At 50.4% G+C, this 18461-nt stretch overlaps 2 protein-coding genes across 4 annotated transcripts; one reads left to right on the top strand and one right to left on the bottom strand.

Annotated features, from left to right (window-relative positions):
- Positions 1 to 397: 397 nt before the first annotated feature.
- KLC4 (kinesin light chain 4) lies at positions 398 to 14334 on the bottom strand. Of its 3 annotated transcripts, none has more exons than XM_042938829.1 (17): positions 14164 to 14334; positions 13933 to 14070; positions 12267 to 12549; positions 10589 to 10819; positions 8629 to 8710; positions 7816 to 8026; positions 7254 to 7341; positions 5551 to 5652; positions 5149 to 5322; positions 4743 to 4842; positions 4481 to 4533; positions 4199 to 4269; positions 3920 to 4028; positions 2571 to 2711; positions 2168 to 2283; positions 1769 to 1832; positions 398 to 852 (listed from the first exon to the last, which is right to left on the bottom strand). In XM_042938829.1, the coding sequence occupies exons 3-17, from the start codon at positions 12522 to 12524 to the stop codon at positions 802 to 804; spliced, it is 1851 nt and encodes a 616-aa protein (XP_042794763.1). In that variant the 5' UTR covers positions 12525 to 12549; positions 13933 to 14070; positions 14164 to 14334; the 3' UTR covers positions 398 to 801. The 3 variants fall into 3 exon arrangements, with proteins under 3 accessions (XP_042794763.1, XP_042794762.1, XP_042794761.1); XM_042938828.1 differs by having other exon boundaries at positions 13245 to 14070; positions 14164 to 14325; XM_042938827.1 differs by lacking the exon at positions 13933 to 14070 and having other exon boundaries at positions 14164 to 14325.
- Positions 14335 to 14391: 57 nt separating this feature from the next.
- MRPL2 (mitochondrial ribosomal protein L2) lies at positions 14392 to 18395 on the top strand. Its single transcript, XM_042938830.1, has 7 exons — positions 14392 to 14585; positions 15852 to 16020; positions 16860 to 17001; positions 17114 to 17229; positions 17306 to 17416; positions 17719 to 17792; positions 18146 to 18395. The coding sequence occupies exons 1-7, from the start codon at positions 14490 to 14492 to the stop codon at positions 18356 to 18358; spliced, it is 921 nt and encodes a 306-aa protein (XP_042794764.1). The 5' UTR covers positions 14392 to 14489; the 3' UTR covers positions 18359 to 18395.
- The last annotated feature ends 66 nt before the right edge of the window (positions 18396 to 18461 follow it).

The raw sequence follows: 18461 nt of genomic DNA, 5'->3' as shown, positions 1-18461 counted from the left end.
TTCATCCCCCTCTGGCTCGGGAGGGCCCCCCAGGCCTGCTTAGACCTCCCTTCCCCCAAGCAGCTGGGAGGAGGAGGGGCAGCCACAGAGGGCCTCACAGGCCCGGAGCAGTGGCGCCAGGACTCCAGGGTCCTGCCACATGGCCACCACATGTCCCTGACAACCCAGTCCATAGCACCTTCTCCTTCGGTTGTGGGCCTCCTCCCCCATCCCCCAGATGCCTTCCTGCAGGCCCTGCTGGAGAGGATACAAACAAGGGAAGAGAAGAGAGGAGAGATCCAAGAATCAACACTTCTTGTGTTGCCCCATCCATCACTGCCCGTTGCCCTTCTGTGAAGGGCCCCCACACAACCCTTGCTCCATACTCTCTTCCGTCAGGACTCAAGTGGCAAAATGGTTACCTGATTCTTTTATTTAAGAAAAGTGAAATACACGGACCTGAAGTGAGGCAGCAGAGGGAACAAGAGAGGCCAGATCAAGGCAGCCTGGCTGGCCAGCCCCATCCCTCTGACAGAAAAGCCAGCAGCAGGCTCCATCTCTGAGATGCATACCTGCTCCTTATGCATCTTGGGGGCCTCAGAGCTAGCTACTCTAGAGGACTACGGGGAGAGGATGTCCTGAGGGTCCTTCCTGAGGCAGATTCCTGAGGAGGGAGCCAAGACCCTAGGGCAGCAGCAATCTTCTGGTTAACTGCTCTCCCTTCACTGTCCCACCTTGGGGCTGGAAGAGCCAGGAGCAATAGGGAATGCTGAGAGGGCTGTCTGGGGGGAGACCCAGCAGACCTGGTGGGTGGGTTGAATGTCAGCTGCTTGAAGAGAGGTCGGTGGTGCTGGCACTGAGGCCCCGGGAGACCTGAAACAGACAACACCATGCCATCAGCCCAGGGACCTCAGCCTCACAAAGACTGTCCCCTGGAGTCTATCCATTTTATGGCTGCAGTGTATCTGTAGACCTAGGACGGAGGCTGTAACCTCAGTCCCAAGCTCCGTGACTCTGTTTACTTTTAACCTTTTCTAGGAGTTTCAAGAAGGCCACAATCTGCTGGAGAAAACACTGGGAAGAGCCACATGCACATCAGCATATACTTTGAATGTGTTGATACAAATAGTCTCTTCCCATGAAAATGTCATTATTGGGGCGCCTGAGTGGCTCAGTCAGTTAGGCGTCTGTCTGACTTTGGCTCAGGTCATGATCTCACTGCTTGTGAGTTCGAGCCCCGCGTCAGGCTCTGTGCTGACAGCTCGGAGCCTGGAGCCTGCTTCAGATTCTGTGTCTCCCTCTCTCTCTGTTCCTCCCCAACCTGTGCTCTGTCTCTCTCTCTCTCTCTCTCTCTCAAAAAAAAAAAAAAAAAAAAAAAAAGTCATTATTGCTGTCTCAAATGTAGATAATTTAATACTTTTTTATTTTTCCCTTCTCATCTGCTACTGAGTCCCCAAGGTGAAGAATATGGTGGCTGCAGGAGGAAAAGCAATTAGTATCCCCAAATCATTCTTGAATTATTAATAATTCCAAAGTACCAGTTTAGAGAACATCACTTCCTGTTCCTTTCCTGATTAATTTATTTGCTGCCATCTCTGGCCCCAAACTGTCCCTTGGTGGTCACCACCCTCTACAAGCTGTCTGCTTGATTCTCATCTGCCCTACTCCAATTCCCTGGCTGGAGTCTTCACCCCAAAGGATTCTCTCCTCTTCTCTAACTTCTGCTCCCTTGATCCACGGCTACCCTTTCACGCTTATCCACCAATATGCTCACGAGTGCTGCTCTCACCTGGAGGGGTGCTGCACTGGGTTGATTCAGATAATTTAAGGAGGCTGCCCGCTTCATGTTGCTGCTACAATGCAAAAAGAAAGAACTGAGGCCTCTTGGCCTAACACTGTGGGCCTCTTGGGTACTGCCACACATGTCAAATCACTGCCTCCCCACCATTTGACACCCCCCCACGCACACACATACACACTCTCTTATCGTTGTCCATAACCAGCATCTCCTCAGACACTTTTCCCGAATACTGGGGCACCCATTTTTCCCAAACTCTTTCTCCATGGCCATCCCATTGACCTCCTCCATGTTTCTCTTCAAGACACTTCTCCAGAGACGAGGGGCCAAGAGGAGCTGGAGGCAAGGGCTTACTGGCCTGCTTTGCCGTATCTCAGTCTCTCTGTGTACCTGGAGGGCCGAGGCTCAGTCCCCTGGAGCTTCCTCACCAGGAGTTCACTGCTTCTACGAAGCACATCCCGGATCTTGCCCAGAGAACCACTCCTCTGCAGGGTCCCACTGCCATCCTGGCAAAGAGGGGGTGGGGAACAGAAGCTAAGGAGATCCTGTGCAGACTGGCTTCTGAGTCTACTGCCGCCATTTATTCAGCACGCATCCCGCCTCCCCCAAAAGCCTAGTGATTGAAAACAAGAGCCTCATCATAGATGGCTTGCAGATACCCCTGAAAGGGATTGGTTAACTGAACTTGAATGTGGACAACGTGGGCTCATGTCCTACATGGGCAGGCCCAGAGCCTCTCACCACCACCAGCAGGAGGGAGCAGGAGAAATCAAGGGGCAATAATGAGACTCACCCCTGACCACTCCACAGCCACAGAAGCATCTTCACCTCCTTCATATTTCACGCTGCCCCCAGAGCCCTCCTGGGAGGTCCTTCCACTGTCACCTTCCCCAAGTAGCTCAGCCACCTTGGTCTGACTGATAGGGTCAGTACCCTGGAAGGAAAAGGAAGGAGCTGGGACTCTGAACTCCTTAACGACTCAGGATGGGGCTTTCAAACTTTTTTCACCATTGGCCCCAAAAAAGAAAACATTTTCCCTTGTGATGTCCTAGTATACACATACTGGAAAGATACTCACCTTTTCTCTTTGCAATGCATTCCTACATAGAGATACGTATGTATTTTAACTATGGCCCACAGTGAATTGATTTCAAAACCCACTAATGAGGGGCACCTGGGTAGCTCAGTTGACTGAGTGACTCTTGATTTTGGCTTGGGTCGTGATCTCATGGTTCATGGGTTCAAACCCCACATTTGTTTCCATGCTGACAGTGCAGAGCCTGCTTGGGATTCTCTTTTTCTTTCTGCCCCTCCCCCCCCCCCACACTCTCTCAAAATAAATAAATAAACTTTAAAAGAAAAAAAATACTAATGAGGGGTGCCTGGGTGGCTCAGTCGGTCATGATCTCAGGTCGACATCAGCTCAGGTCATGATCTTGCGCTCTGTGAGTTCAAGCCCCACCTGGGGCTCTGTGCTGACAGCTTGGAGGCTGGAGCCTGCTTCAGATTCTGTGTCTCCCTCTCTCTCTGCCCCTCCCCTGCTTGCACTCTGTCTCTCTCATTCTCAAAAATAAACACTAAAAAATTTTTTTTTAAAAACACACTAATGGGTCACAACCCACAATTTGAGAAACTCTGACTTTGGGGTCCCCTCAACCTCAACTCCCTCACTCACACCACCTATGCCCCTCCTCAGTAGATTCTTCAAATTGTGAAAGGACATGGTTTCCTTTTTTTTTCTTTTCCCTAAGTCTGCTTTTTTTCCCAAACAGACTCTGTGCTGTCAACACAGAGCCCATCGCAGGGCTCGATCATATGAACTGTGAGATCATGACCTGAGCCAAAACCAAGAGTTAGACACTCAACCAACTGAGCCACCCAGGCGCCCCACACAGCTTCCCTCACAATAGTCCCATTTAGTGATATGAACCTCGAACTTGGAGTCCTGACCATAAAGGGCAGGTGAAAGGGTGAGAACACACTTAAAAATAACCACAGTCACAGAGTGTCTCACCTTCCTTTCCTCGGCTTCCTCCTCAGCCTCTCCTCTAATCTTCTGAGATTCACAAGAAGTGTCAGTGGTCCCCCATCCCCAGGGCCTACCTTCCGGACCTCCTTCCCTATCCCCTCCTGGTCACTGACCTGTTTCTGGGAGCGCAGGGCACATTCTTCTAGGGTCTCGGCTGCCTCCAGCTTTCCCTGGCGCCTGTACAGAGCTCCTAGGTTTCTCAGAGTGGTGTTTACTGTGGGGCTGTGGGAAGGAAGTAAAGATGGATTCAGAAAAGAAACGAGAGAGAGAGAAGGGGCAGAGCTAAGGCCAACGCAAGGTCAAAGGGAAGAAGGGAAAAGGCCCCAGAGGCCAGGATCAGGTCTCGGATGGAGAGTGTCCGAGGCCAAGACAGCTTCTCCATGGCAGCTCACCTGCTCACTTTGCAGGCCTTGTACCAGCCTCCATACTCAGTATAGGGTGTGCCGCCCTCTCGGTGCCGGCTCTGCAGAACAGAGGGGAGGGGAAGCCAGAGATGAAAGCACAGGGATGCTGGCATGCACGCAGCTCGGTGCAGGCTGGGCTGCCCAGATGGAAGGCACCCTGCATCTGTGGCTGGTGCTCAGGTGGGAAGTAAGTCAGGCGCTGGGCTAGTGCAAGGAGTAAGCCAGAGGCCCTGGCAGCCTCGGGCTCCCCAGGATGGGCCCCGCACTCACTTTGCTCATTTCCTCCCGCTCCTCTGCATGCATCCAGATGGGCTTGTGGTCATCTAGGGGTACACAGGATGGAGTGGTAAGGTTAGAGAACAGAGCTAGACAGTATGGGGGGAGCCAGGACCCAGACACCCAGCAGATGGACTAAAGCTGGACTAAAGGGGTTTGGCTCTGCCTGGGAACCACTAGGGCCTAACCCCCCACCTGTGGTCTGCATTTCTTTTCCACCCTTCAGCTCCCCCTCTCCCCGGGGCCAACCACTTACCGTCCACAGACCCAAACTCCTGCAGGTGGGCCCGGGTCAGGATCTCTTTGTAGAGCGTCTCAGCCTCAGCATATTTGCCCTGTTTCAAGTAACAGGAAGCCTGCAGGCAGAAAGGCAAAAACACAGGACAGAGACAAAGTCTCAGCAGGGCTCAGGGATTTCCACTTCTTGGTCTCTTTATGACCTTCCCCAGAGATCCTCTTCACACTTCCTTTTCTAGCTGCAGGGTCAAGGGTGTTCTCATTCCACTCCCAGGAGGTTAGGGGACTTCGCCTTCCCACTGGAATGAGGCAGATCCCTCAGCCCAAAGTCAGCCCCAGACACACAAAGATGACAAGGTTCGTGTACCACAGTATGGTGCTCTCCCTTCCCTGCTCTCCAAGGACTTCATCCCTTCCTCCCTCACCAGGTTGTTCTTGGTCCGGGCTACATTAGGGTTGTCCGGCCCCAGCTGCCCCTCATAGATGGCCAGTGCCCGCCGGTAATAGCGCTCCACGGCCTCGTACTTGCCCTGGTTTTGGCACAACAGGGCCAGGTTGTTCAGCTGCTTTGCCACATCTGGGTGGTCAGTGCCTAGGACCTGGAGGGGAGTAAAGGAGTGAAAGATGGCTAATGACTGTGGCGGGGGGGGGGGGTGCGTATAATCGTGTGTGCACATGCCTACCTGGGGAACAAGGGAGAGGAAATGACAGGAGGGAAGAGGCAGAGATGGGGGGTTGAGAAAAGAAGTGACTGAGGAGGGTAATCTGGAAGAGAGATGATGGAGGAAGGATCACCCCAGCAGGGAACAGTGAGCGAGCACAGGCACCTTTTCTCGAATCTCCAGTGCACGTTGGCACAGTGGCTCTGCCTCCTTGTATTTGCCCCTCTTGCCATAGAGCACAGCCAGATTGTTGAGTGTGGCAGCCACCTAGGAAGACAGGCCCGTCCTCTCAGCATCAGTGCTTTCAGGGACCTGGAACATTGGAGTTCCTCCTCCTCCCGCACAACAGGGCCCCACACTGCACAACTCCCAAGAGAATTGGACTCTGCTGTCTCCTAGCCAGAGGCGACAGCGGGGAGAAGCAACTGAACTGGAGGTTCTGAGGTCCTCTCTGGGAGTGGTATCGCCCTCTAGGGGGATTTTTAGATATTTCTGTAGGTGAGGTTTTGTAGGGTTTTTGGTTGCCATAAAGATTGGGGGCACTATTATCTGTGGGAAGCCAAGGATGTTCAGCGCGTGTGGGACAGCTCTGTTAACTTTGGAATGTCCTCCCAGACAGTCAAACGCTGTAAGCTGTTGACACTTAGCGAGATATCAAGATAGGAGCTATGTTTTCCGAGTGACATCATCTGTGCCTATCACATGTTGTAACATAGGCAATTATGTTCACACAACGCATTTGCAAAAATACCTTCTCATTTTCTCCACTGTTACAATTGATCATTTGTCTTGGCATGTTATCCCTACTTAAGGTTATTTCTCTCTTTTTCTTATCATGTACGAATAAATCTGGCCTGTTGTTAGTCTAACACTGGATCTTAGTCTCGTACCCATCAATACTTCTGCTCTGTCATTTTTTAAAAAATTTTATTTATCTATGTTTTTAGTAATCTCTACACCCAATGTGGGGCATAGGCCTCAAGATCAAGAGTTGCATGCTTTTCTGACTGAGCCAGCCAGGCACCCCTGCTCTGTCATTTTTTTAGTACTTCTTATATAAAATGTCTTACTGGTCTTATACTTTTTCTAAATCTAAAGTTATACATTATATTAGTTATAGGTAAATCATATAGTATGTTTTCTTGCATGGTTGTACTCAGTAAAACTGTTACCATGTTACATTTTCATTTCATTGTGACGTATACTATATATTATTTTATTGTAAGTTACTTTCCTCATTCCATTTTTTTTTAAGTTTATTTATTTCTTTTGAGAGAGAGAAAGAGCACGTGTGCACATGTGGGAGAGGGACAGAGAGAGAGAAAGGGAGAATCCCAAGCAGGCTCCGCATAGAGCCCTATGTGGCCCAATCTCACTCAATACTTTTTGGAATTGTATGTGTAGGTCAGTTATAGCATCTATGAATTATGCTTCAGGAAAATACTTGTTATAAGATGGAGTCATTGGGGGGTGCCTGGGTGGCTCAGTCTGTTGAGCATCTGACTTTGGCTCAGGTCATGATCTCACAGTTTGTGGTTCGAGCCCCACGTCAGGCTCTGTGCTGATGGCTCAGAGCCTGGAGTCTGCTTCCGATTCGGTATCTCCCCCTCTCTCTGCCCCTCCCCCTGCTCCCGCTCTGTCTCACTCTCTCAAAAATAAATAAACATTAAAAAAATTTAAAAAAAAAAAAAGATCAAGTCATTGGGTCTCAGAGAGTTGAGAACCACTGGCCTTAGCAGAGAGTCCTGGAAGAATGGAGCCCTCATGCCTCTACCCTGAGCACCCCTAGTGAGTGGGCTGAGGGCAGCAGATAAACAAACTAAGGGAAGCCAAAATAGCATGGAGCAAGGAGGACAAGGAATACTGACTGCAGGGTGGTCCCGGCCCAGGGTGCTCTCCCGGATGCTGAGGGCATCATTCAGCAGGTGGGCAGCTTCCTTATACTTATTCTGGTCCCTGGAAGAGGAGAGAAGTAACAAGGGGTTACCCCGAACTCTGACCCAAGCCATCTTCTTCCTTCCTTCCCTTTAGGAATACGGAGGTACATTTAGGGATTGGGGCCCCCATGAGGAGACAGGAAGCCTGGGGTAAGCAGCGAGAGCTCACCAACACACCTATCCTTGGATGCAGAACACTGCCACACCAAGTGGAGACAAGCTATAGGATGCAAGAGATGGAAAAAGAGGGAAAGAGACCCTCCCCAAAGGAGAGAATGGAGAAGCAAAGAGCCTGAGAGATGAGTGTCTCTGAGGTCAAGGGCTCAGGTACAGAAAGAACAAGAGTGCTGGTGCAAGAGAAGGCCCCTACTGGGTCACTTAGGAGACCCAGCAGTGAGAAGAGGTACCCTGTGGAGAGGAGGAATGGGAGCCAAAGGTGGCTCAACGTGGGAATCTGGAGGCTGATTTGGGAGAGGAAGAGGCCAGGACTCACCGATACACCAAAGCAAGGATGTTGAGCATGGTCGCGACATCAGGGTGGCCGCGGCCAGATGTGCGCTCCAAGTCCTCCAGTGCCTGCTTGCAGAGAGGCACAGCCACCTCATAGCGACCCTGGGCAGCATACTGGATCACCAAGTTGTGCAGTGTCCGTAACCTCGCCGGGATCTCGTATCCGCTGTGCTGGGCACCCTGGCCACGGGACACTAACCATCGCAGACATTGAACAGGAGACTTCCTCAGGGCACTCTTCTTCTCCCCTTTGCCGTCTGTCCTCTCCATGTCTTGTTGCGTGCCTGTGCCCACCCCTCACCAGGCCTTTCCCTAAGACCCACCTCAACCTGCTATTCCTTTGCCCACTCCCTTCTACCTGGGCCCCTCACAAACCAACTTGTTCACCCACTAATTCATTCATTCGAAAAAACTTACTCAACCAGGATAAGCCAGGGGCTGTGTCAGGGATACAAAAATAAGACCTGGTTCTTTCCCTTGAGGAGTTCATGCTCTTCCATGACTCCAGGGTCATTATGCCATTCGACTATGAGCTCCTTACTGGCGAGAACTTCATCACTCTCAACTTGGTATCCCTAGTGCCTACCATAGTGCCCAGTACACATGAAGTGTTTAAGTGTTGATGAATAATGGGGAGGCTGAGGAAATCAAAGCACTAGCCCAGTCCCTGCCCTATATCCAGGGAAAGTGCAGAACCTATTTCTGGAAGGTGAGCATCCTGTATGCAAGGCAGGCCACAGCTGGGACCAGCCCTCTGCTGCCCCCCTTCACCCTCCAGCTCCAGAGGCAGACTCACAGCCATTGCTGGGGTCTTCTTCCTCCTCATTGGGGAAGAGATCATCCAGGGAATCCTTGGTGGCATCACCCTCCTTCTCTTCCTGGAAGGGAGGAAGCAACATGTCTAGGCCAAGATATCCCCAAGCAGCCTCTTCAGGGCCTCTCTAACCCATGAAATCACTGACAGGTGAGAAGACCCTTGTTCATGTCTCTGCCCCTGGGAAGGCCAGCATCTGTCCGCCAATCTCATACTGCTCTTGTCTGTAACTCTCCTTCCTTCACATTAAGAGCTTTCTAAGTATCCTCATTCTTTAGCCTCCACCCCTCTCCTCCTCAACTCTTGTAATTATAGCCCAGTGCTGATCCCTGTGTGTTTACACTGATTATATGTCTGTCCTGTCTTTCCTGAGGGCAAGGAGTGTGTCTGATCTTATTGACACGTACTCAAAGGGTCGAGCTCAGCCTTGTGCCCTTCAACTGCTACCACTCACTCTGGACTTAGTGCTCAACCCTCAGTGTCTCACCTACTTCGACATGGGCAAATTTGCTTTGCCCCACCAGGCATGTTAGCCTTGTACAAACACCTCCAACCCTCCCACCCAGACTCACCAATGTGTCTGTCCCTTGCAAATCATCCTACTTCCCTGGGACAGGCCAGCTTTCTAGTCCTGGAGTCTTATATATGACACATACCCAACCTTAGTCTAGAAAGCTCCTCCCTCCCCCTCATCATCATCCATCAAAATCCAGCCCAACTCCTAACCTGTTCAGCTAAAAAATCCAACCTTAATCTTACCTATCCATCCCTGTACCCCATCTGTGAATCCTTCTCAGGCCATTCCAGCCCCCACAAACCAATCTTAGAATTTTTCCCATACTGACAACCATTCACCCAGCACTGAGCATTTGCTCCTTTATGTTGTCACATATGTGTTCTCATGTGTAAGCCTTGACCCTACAGCTATATTATAGGCTTGAGAAGGCAGAACTCTCTCTTATAGTTCTTTTTTTTCCAATATTTTTTTAAAAAGTGTTTATTTAGGGGCGCCTGGGTGGCTCAGTTGGTTAAGCGTGCAACTTCGGCTCAGGTCATCATCTTATAGCTCGTGAGTTCAAGCCCTGCATCAGGGTCTGTACTGATGGCTCAGAGCCTGGAGCCTGCTTCGGACTTCGGATTCTGTGTCTCCCTCTCTCTCTGCCCCTCCCCCGTTCGTGCTGTCTCTCTCTCTCTCCTTCAAAAATAAATAAACATAAATTTTAAAAAAATTATTAATGTTTGTCTATTTTTGAGAAAGAGAGAGTGTGGTGGGGTGGAGGGGTGGCACAGAGAGAGAGCGAAACAGAGGATCTGAAGCAGGCTCTGCACTAACCTCAGAGAGCTCAATGTGGGGCTTGAACTCATGAACCTTGAGATCATGACCTGAGCTGAAGCCAGACACTTAACCACCACTAAGCCACCCAGGTGCCCCTCTTTTATAGTTCTTTACATCTCCCTTACACACATCCTCTCACACTGCCTAAGGCAGAAGGATAAATAAATGACTGTTGAGTGAGGGTTAAATTTCACACATTTTGAGAGCAAATTTTAGGAGGGTCTTCCTTGACTCTGCTATGCTTTCCCTCATTGTAGCACTTAGGATTCTGGATTGGAATTGTCCAGGTGCTTATCTGCCTTTCCCCCATCCCAAACCTGTAACTGTGAGAGCAAGAACTCTGTCTGCCTTGTTCACTGCTGCACCCCCAGCAGAGCACACAGTGCCTGGCATACATAGCTGTCATGTAATTAAATGTCGATTGAATGAGTGAATACTGTTTCCACCTTGCTGTTGTCTGGAGTTGGTGTCAGGACCTGCATCCTGCCAGGTGGGGGCAGGCTGTGCAGCACTGCTGGCCCCTACACCAGATGGAACAACCGCCCCCAGGTCCATAGTGACTCCCAGCTGTCTGCCCCGAAGCCAGCCTTGCCTGTGCATGCTTACCGCGGTGTGCCCATCCTCGTCATACTGTCGCAGCTGCCCCAGGAACTCCAGGTGCTTCTTTTCCTCCTCCAGCTGAGCCACAGCCTGTTCGCTACGCTGCAGCCGCTGCTGGGTGCCCGCCAGCTCGTCCCGGAGCCACTGGTTCTCCTGACACAGCCGCCGTACCTGAGCCCGCAGTTTCTGCTTCTCCGACTCCACTGTGCTCAGGTGGCTGGCCAAAGCCAGCATCACCTAGATGGGCACATCCTGTAAGTGCCGACTCTGGATCGGAATGTCGGGGATAAGTGGAAGGGGAGCCTACTGGGAGGCAGCAAAACTGGCAGGAGCCAGGAGGCGGGATTGAGTAGCAATAGCTCTACCCTCAAAATATACCCTGAATCCAATCTCTCACCAGCTCCATAGCCACCACCCTGGGCCAGGCCACCATCAGTTCCCATCTGGATGACTACAATAGCCTCCTCACAAGCCTCTGTTTCTGCCCTTTTCACTTAGGCTCTGTTCTCAACCCAGCAGCCAGATGATCCTTTTATTTTTTTTTAATGTTGCTTTATTTTATTTTGAGAGAGGGAGAGAGACAGAGAGAGAATTTCCCAAATAGTCTCCGCGTTGATAGTGGAGATCTCACAAACCATGAGATCATGACCTGAAATCAAGAGTCAATGCTTAACTGACTGAACCACCCAGGTGCCCCAAGCCGAACCTTTTAAATGTTAAGCTAGACTTGGGACACTTGGGTGGCTCAGTCGGTTAAGCGTCCAACTTCAACTCGGGTCATGATCTCACAGTTCGTGAGTTCAAGTCCCATATCAGGCTCTGCCCTAGTGGTGCAGAGCCTGCTTGGGATTCTCTCTCTCTCTCTCTCTCTCTCTCTCACTCTCTCTGCCCCTTCCCTACTTGCATGCTCTCTCTCTCTCTCTCTCTCTCAAAATAAATTTAAAAATAAATAAATAAATAAATAAATAATAAAGTTATAAAAAAAATGTTAAGCTAGACCACATCACTCCTCTGCTCAATATATTCCAATAGCTTTCATCTCATTCAGAGTAAAAACAAAGTCCTATGATGACCTTCAAGTTTCACATGATCTGTCCCTTTCTCTCCCAACCATTCTACCTCTTGTACTTCAATTTCTATTTTGCTTCACCTCATCCACTCTCCTGCAGCCACGCTGGTCCCTCATTGAACTTGTCGAGAAGGCTCCAGTTCAGGACCTTTGTACGTACTGTCCACTCTGCTTAAGATGATTTTCCCCCATTTATTGTAGGACTCATTCCCTCATCTTCAAATCTTTGCTCACATGCCACCTTTTCAGGAAGGCTTTCTTTGACCATGCTATCTAAAGGTGTATCTTCTCTCCATATCCCCCAACCCTCTTCTCTGTTTTATTCTTACCCTTCTTTCTTAGCAATTATCACTCTGACGTACAGAATGATTTACTTATTTGTGTATTGTCTGCCTCCCCCAGCTAGAATGTAAGCTCTGAGATGGCAAAGATTTTTGACTGTTGAGTTCAGTGATGTGTCTCCAGTGCCCAGAAGACTTGTGCCCGGCACAAAGAAGGGACTTAATACATGTTTACTGAAGGAATGAAGGCAAACATCTAGGACAAGGAGATCCTAAATGACCCCAAAACTCCAATCAGACCCCAAAGCCACTTGCACCACCTCCTCCCTCTCACCTGGGCCTCACTCAGCCCCAGCTCGATGTTCTCCATGGAACGTCGCAGCTGCCGAGCCTTCTCATGCACCAGCCCTTCTTCATGGCCTCCTTGCTGCAGACACTCGATGGTATGGGACAGACTTTGCAGGACAGCCTGATGTTCACTGTGTAGGGCCTCCAGCCCTTGGCTCACCAGCCGGGTACTTCCCAGGATCTCCTCCTGGCTGAGCCTGTGCCCTGCAGGCTCATCCCGCTGCCCCAACACCAGGCCTGACATCTTGGCCACGGGGACCTTGCCTGGGCTGAGGAGAAACAACAGAGCTCATTGGGGGTAAAGATGAGAAAGAGAGGCTGAGTACCTTGGTTAGAGGGAAGAGACAAGAGAGAGTATGGGTGACCTTCTGGTTTAATTGGAGAGAGAGTGATCAGTGGGAAAGGAGCCTACAACACTAAACACAAAGCTAAGGGAAAGAGAGAGGGAGAGGAATCGATTTGAACAAAGAAAGACAATGGAAGGAACAAAAGTACTGACAACTAGCAAACAGATTTAGAAATTAGGAAGAGAATAGGAAGTGTTGTTGGAGAGAGAGCTTGGGTCAGGAATAGGAAAAGGAATCAGATGGGAGACGGCATTATAGGAAACACAGAGGGTGTCTGGAGAAAGCTGCAAAGGAAACAGGGTTAAAGCAAACAGGAGATATAAAGAAAATGGTGCAGAGGTTTCAAAAAATAGAAACCATACAGGTTTCAAAGTTACAGGGAAGAGAGAGAAGAAGGAAAAAAGGCACCTTCATTGCACGACCCAGATGAGAGGGGCCCAGAAAGCTCCAGGTCTTCAGACTGCGCCACCCACAGAGCTAAGGCCAGCATCTCCAAACCCGGTAAACTCTGCCTCTCCCCACTAGGCCGTCAGCCCATACTTCCCACCCTCCAGGTGTCAGGCTCTTTTCCTACTTCCTCAAAAGAGCCTTGTTTCTCATCTTTGAAGTCCTCTTACCGGTAGGTACACAGAGCAGAACCCTCGGCTGTGGCGCTCAGGCCAGAGCCCGGAAGAAACTCTTTCAGTAGCCAGGGACTCACAAGGATCTGCCCTGCCCAAAGTCCAGAAGTCCAGCGTTCCCACCCCTTCTCTCACCACCTCACAGCCACCCAGAGGACCTGGCACAGAGCCCTACTCAGGGCAAGCACCCTCCCTCTCTCTACCTACAGGCCTTCAAAGGCGACCAGTGTGTCCCTCTTCCTTCCCGGAGCCAACGTCCCACCCTAGGCCTGGGGAGCTATTTTCTCCCAAGAAGGGAGTGAGACTTGATCTGAGATCTGCGGCAAGGGGCGTGTCTGGGAAAGGGTGAGGAGAAAGACCTGGTCACTCCTGACCCATTCACTTTCATGGCTTTGTCTCTGTCATGACCACCTACTAACAGGCTCTGAGAGAAGTCACCTTAGGGTGCCTCTCAGACGCCTGATGATGCAGGGAAGAATGGCAGGTCTACAGAGCGGCTGCAGGGTTACAGGGAAACACTGCGCTGGGAGTTGATCTCCCCGCCTGGGAAAGCGGTCGGAGAAGTGACCCAGCCTGTCGACCTGCCCTGGGGCCCAGGGTGGGGACAGAATGAGATGGGCGGGGGCGCGGGGGAGAGGTGCGGGTGGGCGGCGGAGGTCCGCGTCACGAGCGAGGACCCAGGGACCTGAGAATCCCGAGGTCGATGAGTCCGTCGGTAGAGCAGGGGGCGGGGCAGGCCGTCTGTCTGTCTGTCTGGACGCCGAGGGGCGGGAAGAATCGCGGGGGGGCGGAGTTTTTCAGTCTGTCTGGACTTGTGTGAGATCTGCTGGTGGGGGGTTGTTCATCTGTCGTGGAGTGCGGAAAAGAAGTAGCGGGACCTCAAGCCTCAGTCCCGGAGGTACCCTCACGGACTCACCCGCAGTCTGTCGGTCTGGCTGCCGCCCTTGCCGGTACTGCCCCTTTAAATTCATCATGGCTGCCGCTCGAGGTAATTGTTTTGACGGCTCCCGGGGGCGGAGCGGGCTTCTCAGTCACGCGACCTAAGGGTCGCCCGTGGATTGGCTTCGACCACGCGCATGGAGGAAAGGAGGTGTGTATTCACCTTGGTCTCGGGTTGTCTGCCCACCTCATTACGTCATGAGAGCGACGGCACAGGGATTTGTTAGCGTCATCTAAAGGCGCCAGGCGGCCTGGCTAAAAGAAACGGTGGTGTGCTGAACCCCGCGGAGCTTGGCTATCGTCATGGCCCTAAGGGTACTGACTCGCGCTATGGGCTCACTGAGCCTGACGCCCCCGGCCGTCGCCACCCTTAGCTCGAGCCTGCTCCCGGCCGCCCAGGTAATCCACCCAATCTCGGAATGAGGCTGTTCCTATTCGGGCCGCCGGAGTGGGCACCCTGGGATGGGAGACGGAGAATGCGAGTCTGGTCAGGAGTCACGCCGGCCTGGGACGTTGGATAAGTCACTCTCAGCCTCAGCTTTCTCTTCTCTAATTGTGGCTGTTCCACAGGGTCACGGGATTCCTCGGACGAGATATTGGAGGTGAAAGTATCTTACAGATAACTGTACAGATTTCAATAATAACTGACGTTGAGTGTCAGTCATAAGCCAAGCATAAGTAATAGATGTTTTAAATAAATGAACTCCTAGGGCGCCTGAGTGGCTCAGTCTGTTAAGCATCCGAATTCGGCTCGGGTCGTGATCTCATGGGGGCTCGCTGCTGACAGCGCGGAGCCCGCTTGGGATCCTCTCTGTCTCTCTGCCCCTCCCCTGCTTGTGCGCACTCTCCCTCTCTCTCAAAAATAACTCCTTGCAACCACTGTATAAGGTAATTATCATTACCATTTTACGTATGAGAAAATTGATCAGCAGTCCAAGGTCATACATCAACTGTTGGAGCTACACAGTCTGGCTTCAAAGCCTGGTCTCTTAAACCATTAAAGACAAGTTATTGCTGAGATCAGAGAATGCAGGGCAAGATAGCAATATTAGGAGGCTAAGGTAAAGGTATCCTCAAAGTTCCTGGTGGGCAATTGGTGAGTCACAGAAAAGAGAAGTTGTAACTCTTGTTCCTCTGGCCCTTTCTGGGTGATGGTAGAGTTTGGCAGATGTATACTAAAAATCAAAACCAAACCAACCTACTCTGTGAAATGCTGGGAATACAGCAGGGAACAAGACAGAAATGACCCTTCCCCTCCATTCACATCTGAAATACTCCCAGAAACATAAATTCAGAGGGGCAAAAGGCATTGGTGCTGATGGTGGCACATGGATATGGGAAAGTTACCAGCTTTGGAGAAGGGAGTTGTTTAGGGAAGGAAGAGTTTCCCACAGAAGGAGAGGTTTGAGCCAAATTTGGAAGGAGATGCACCAAGGGGGAGAATATTCCATTGAAGAAGTACCTCAAATGAGAGATAATCAATACACATACACCTGTATAAACATTCCACCCTGGTATTTGTGCAAGGGTGAAGGGTGGAGCTTTTGGACAGCTGGTCTGGGACATTCTTAGAAGGAAGTAGGCTACTTGGTCTATTCCTTTACCCTTGGTTCTCCGATGCTTCTTCAGTTACCTTTTAAGGTAAAGAGATTTGTTTATCTCTAGGTGACAAGCAGTACCCTCCTCCAGCTGCCCTCTTCCTCATTGTTGCTCCTCTGCCGCCCAGTGCTTACGTCTGTGACCCTTAGTGCCAATTTTGTGTCCTGGAAGAGTCGTACCAAGTACACCATCACACCAGTGAAGATGAGGAAGTCTGGGGGCCGAAACCACACAGGTGAGACCAAGGGAAAAAGGATTTAAGCATTAAAGGGGAAAAACATGTTAGGATCCTAGGTCTATTTATTGAAAAGCAGAGGAATGTATTAAAAAATATGTTAGGATCCTAGGCCTATTTATTCAAAAATTTATTGGACTCCTTTTGCATGTAGTAGGTGTGTAAGAAACAAAGAGTATAACACAAAGCAACATGAAGGTAGTCTGTGCTCCTAAAGACTCTCTAGGTAATTAAAGAAAACCAGACATGTACATGAAGTTAATTATATTTTTCTTCATGCCTTTCAAAAATTTATGGGGTGCCTGGGTGGTTCAGTCAGTTAAGTGTCCAACTTTGGCTCAGGTCATGATCTCATGGCTTGTGAGTTCGAGCCCCGCATTGGGGCCTGTGCTAACAGCACAGAGCCTGGAGCCTACTCGGATTCTGTGTCTCCGGCTCTCTCTGCCCCTCCCACACTCATATACCACCCCCCCCCCCCCCGCCACCACCTCAAAAATAAATAAATATTTTATTTTTAAAAATTTAAAAAAAAAATGAAAAAAAATTTACAATAGCTGAGCACTATTTACACCACTCAATAAACTGTTAGCATTCAATAATTTGTAGAGATTTTGTCTGGAAGTTTTATGTAATTTCAATATCTTATAATTATGTTCTTATCAAGTTCCATGTAGGTGTTTCCCCACCCCCGTTTACCATTTGCTGTGCAAATTTTTTGTCATTTTCTGCTCATCTCATAATGTTGGGAAGCATTGCTCTCTGCCCAGAATGGGCCTGTTCCCACTGCTAGGAACTGATCATCTGACCTGGGTCATGTCTCTGCACTTTCCTGACCACAGGCCGAATCCAAGTGCATGGTATTGGCGGGGGCCACAAGCAACGTTATCGCATGATTGATTTTCTGCGGTTCCGGCCTGAGCTGGAAGCAAAGCCAGGACCCTTTGAGGAGAAGGTCATCGTGGTCCGCTATGATCCCTGTAGGCAAGTTTGGGATGTGAGATGATGATAGTGTAGCTGAATGACTGTTCTGTGGCTTTTCAGAAGATATAGGGCTGCCTAGATGATCTGCTCATATGTCCCTCACCCTGAACAGATCAGCAGACATAGCTCTGGTTGCTGGGGGCAGCCGGAAACGCTGGATCATTGCCACAGAAAACATGCAGGCTGGAGATATAATCCTGAACTCTGATCACATAGGCCGAATGGCAGGTAAGAGACAGCCACCAGACGTGTATGGGCTCAAAGGATGCAAGGGGTCTGGTGCTGATGAAATTCTGTCTTTTAGTTGCTGCTCGGGAAGGGGATGCACATCCTCTTGGGGCCTTGCCTGTGGGGACTCTCATCAACAACGTGGAGAGTGAGCCAGGCCGGGGGGCCCAGTATATCCGAGCTGCAGGTATGAGGAAATGAGCTGCTTGGGGGTCTTACAATTTGGAAGGCCAAAGAGTACCTGAGGTCACAATTCTCTGAACCCTTGGACTCTTATGTGGTCCACTGGCAGAGAAAAAGAAGGAAAAACAAGGAAAATGAGAATGGAGAGGTGCATGTGTCTTGACTTAAAACATTGCATGCATCCTGCTTCATTGTATCTGCTCCTAAAGGGCAAAGCAAGGGCAGGGTATGGGGTATGTCCCCCTGTAAATCTGCTCCTACCTTTTCCTTTCTGGAGGGTGGCAAAGCTCCTTCTCCCTTACCCAGGGACATGTGGTGTGCTGCTACGGAAGGTGAATGGGACGGCCATCATCCAGCTGCCTTCCAAGAGACAGATGCAGGTGTGTGTGTGTGGGTACAGGTGGGAGGACCAGCAAAGGAGGAAGTTTTGGAATGTACCCTTCTTGTCCAGGATAGTTCCCAGGTGTTTTATGTTGGGAACTACCATGAGCTAGGTGTGTCCTTTTCTGCCATGTAACTAGGCATGTCCTGTCAGTTTGACACTGTAATAGACAGGGAACAATGCCTCTTGTTTTCAACTACCATAGGACCTGCCCTTAGGTTCAATTATGCTGTGGTTTTCTCCTGTCCTCTCCCTTCTCTCAGTGAGTGTAAGAAGCCTCAGAGTCATGCAGTCAACAATGTCAGGCTCTTTCCCCACGATGCATTCTCCTCTATCTGTTTTCTCTGTCAGGTTCTGGAAACGTGCATGGCAACAGTAGGCCGGGTATCCAACGTTGATCATAACAAACGGGTCATCGGCAAGGCTGGGCGGAACCGCTGGCTAGGCAAGAGGCCTTCCAGCGGGCTATGGCACCGCAAGGGGGGCTGGGCTGGCCGCAAGATTCGGCCACTGCCCCCTATGAAGAGTTACGTGAAGCTGCCCTCGGCTGCTGCCCAAAGCTGAGATCCCTGGATTCTAATAAAATCACCCCTCATTTTGAGCAGTTACTGTTTTTGGGGGGAGGGAGGATTGCACACACTAGACCCGGAAAAAAACACCAGAGCAA

This window comes from Panthera leo, chromosome B2 (genome assembly GCF_018350215.1).
Source record: "Panthera leo isolate Ple1 chromosome B2, P.leo_Ple1_pat1.1, whole genome shotgun sequence".
Classification (NCBI taxonomy): Eukaryota; Metazoa; Chordata; class Mammalia; order Carnivora; family Felidae; genus Panthera; species Panthera leo.
Note: the sequence above shows the minus strand (reverse complement) of the source record. Positions and strands in the feature narration are given on the sequence as shown.

Coding starts and splice junctions, on each gene's coding strand:
- KLC4 (XM_042938829.1), bottom strand. CDS start 12,524: ATGTCAGGCCTGGTGTTGGGGCAGCGGGATGAGCCTGCAGGGCACAGG. Junction 4,843..5,148: donor CCCGGACCAAGAACAACCTG/GTGAGGGAGGAA, acceptor TTCTGCCTGCAG/GCTTCCTGTTACTTGAAACA. Junction 853..1,768: donor CCAGTGCAGCACCCCTCCAG/GTGAGAGCAGCA, acceptor TGTCTGTTTCAG/GTCTCCCGGGGCCTCAGTGC.
- MRPL2 (XM_042938830.1), top strand. CDS start 14,490: ATGGCCCTAAGGGTACTGACTCGCGCTATGGGCTCACTGAGCCTGACG. Junction 17,002..17,113: donor GTCCGCTATGATCCCTGTAG/GCAAGTTTGGGA, acceptor CACCCTGAACAG/ATCAGCAGACATAGCTCTGG. Junction 17,417..17,718: donor CCAGTATATCCGAGCTGCAG/GTATGAGGAAAT, acceptor TCCCTTACCCAG/GGACATGTGGTGTGCTGCTA.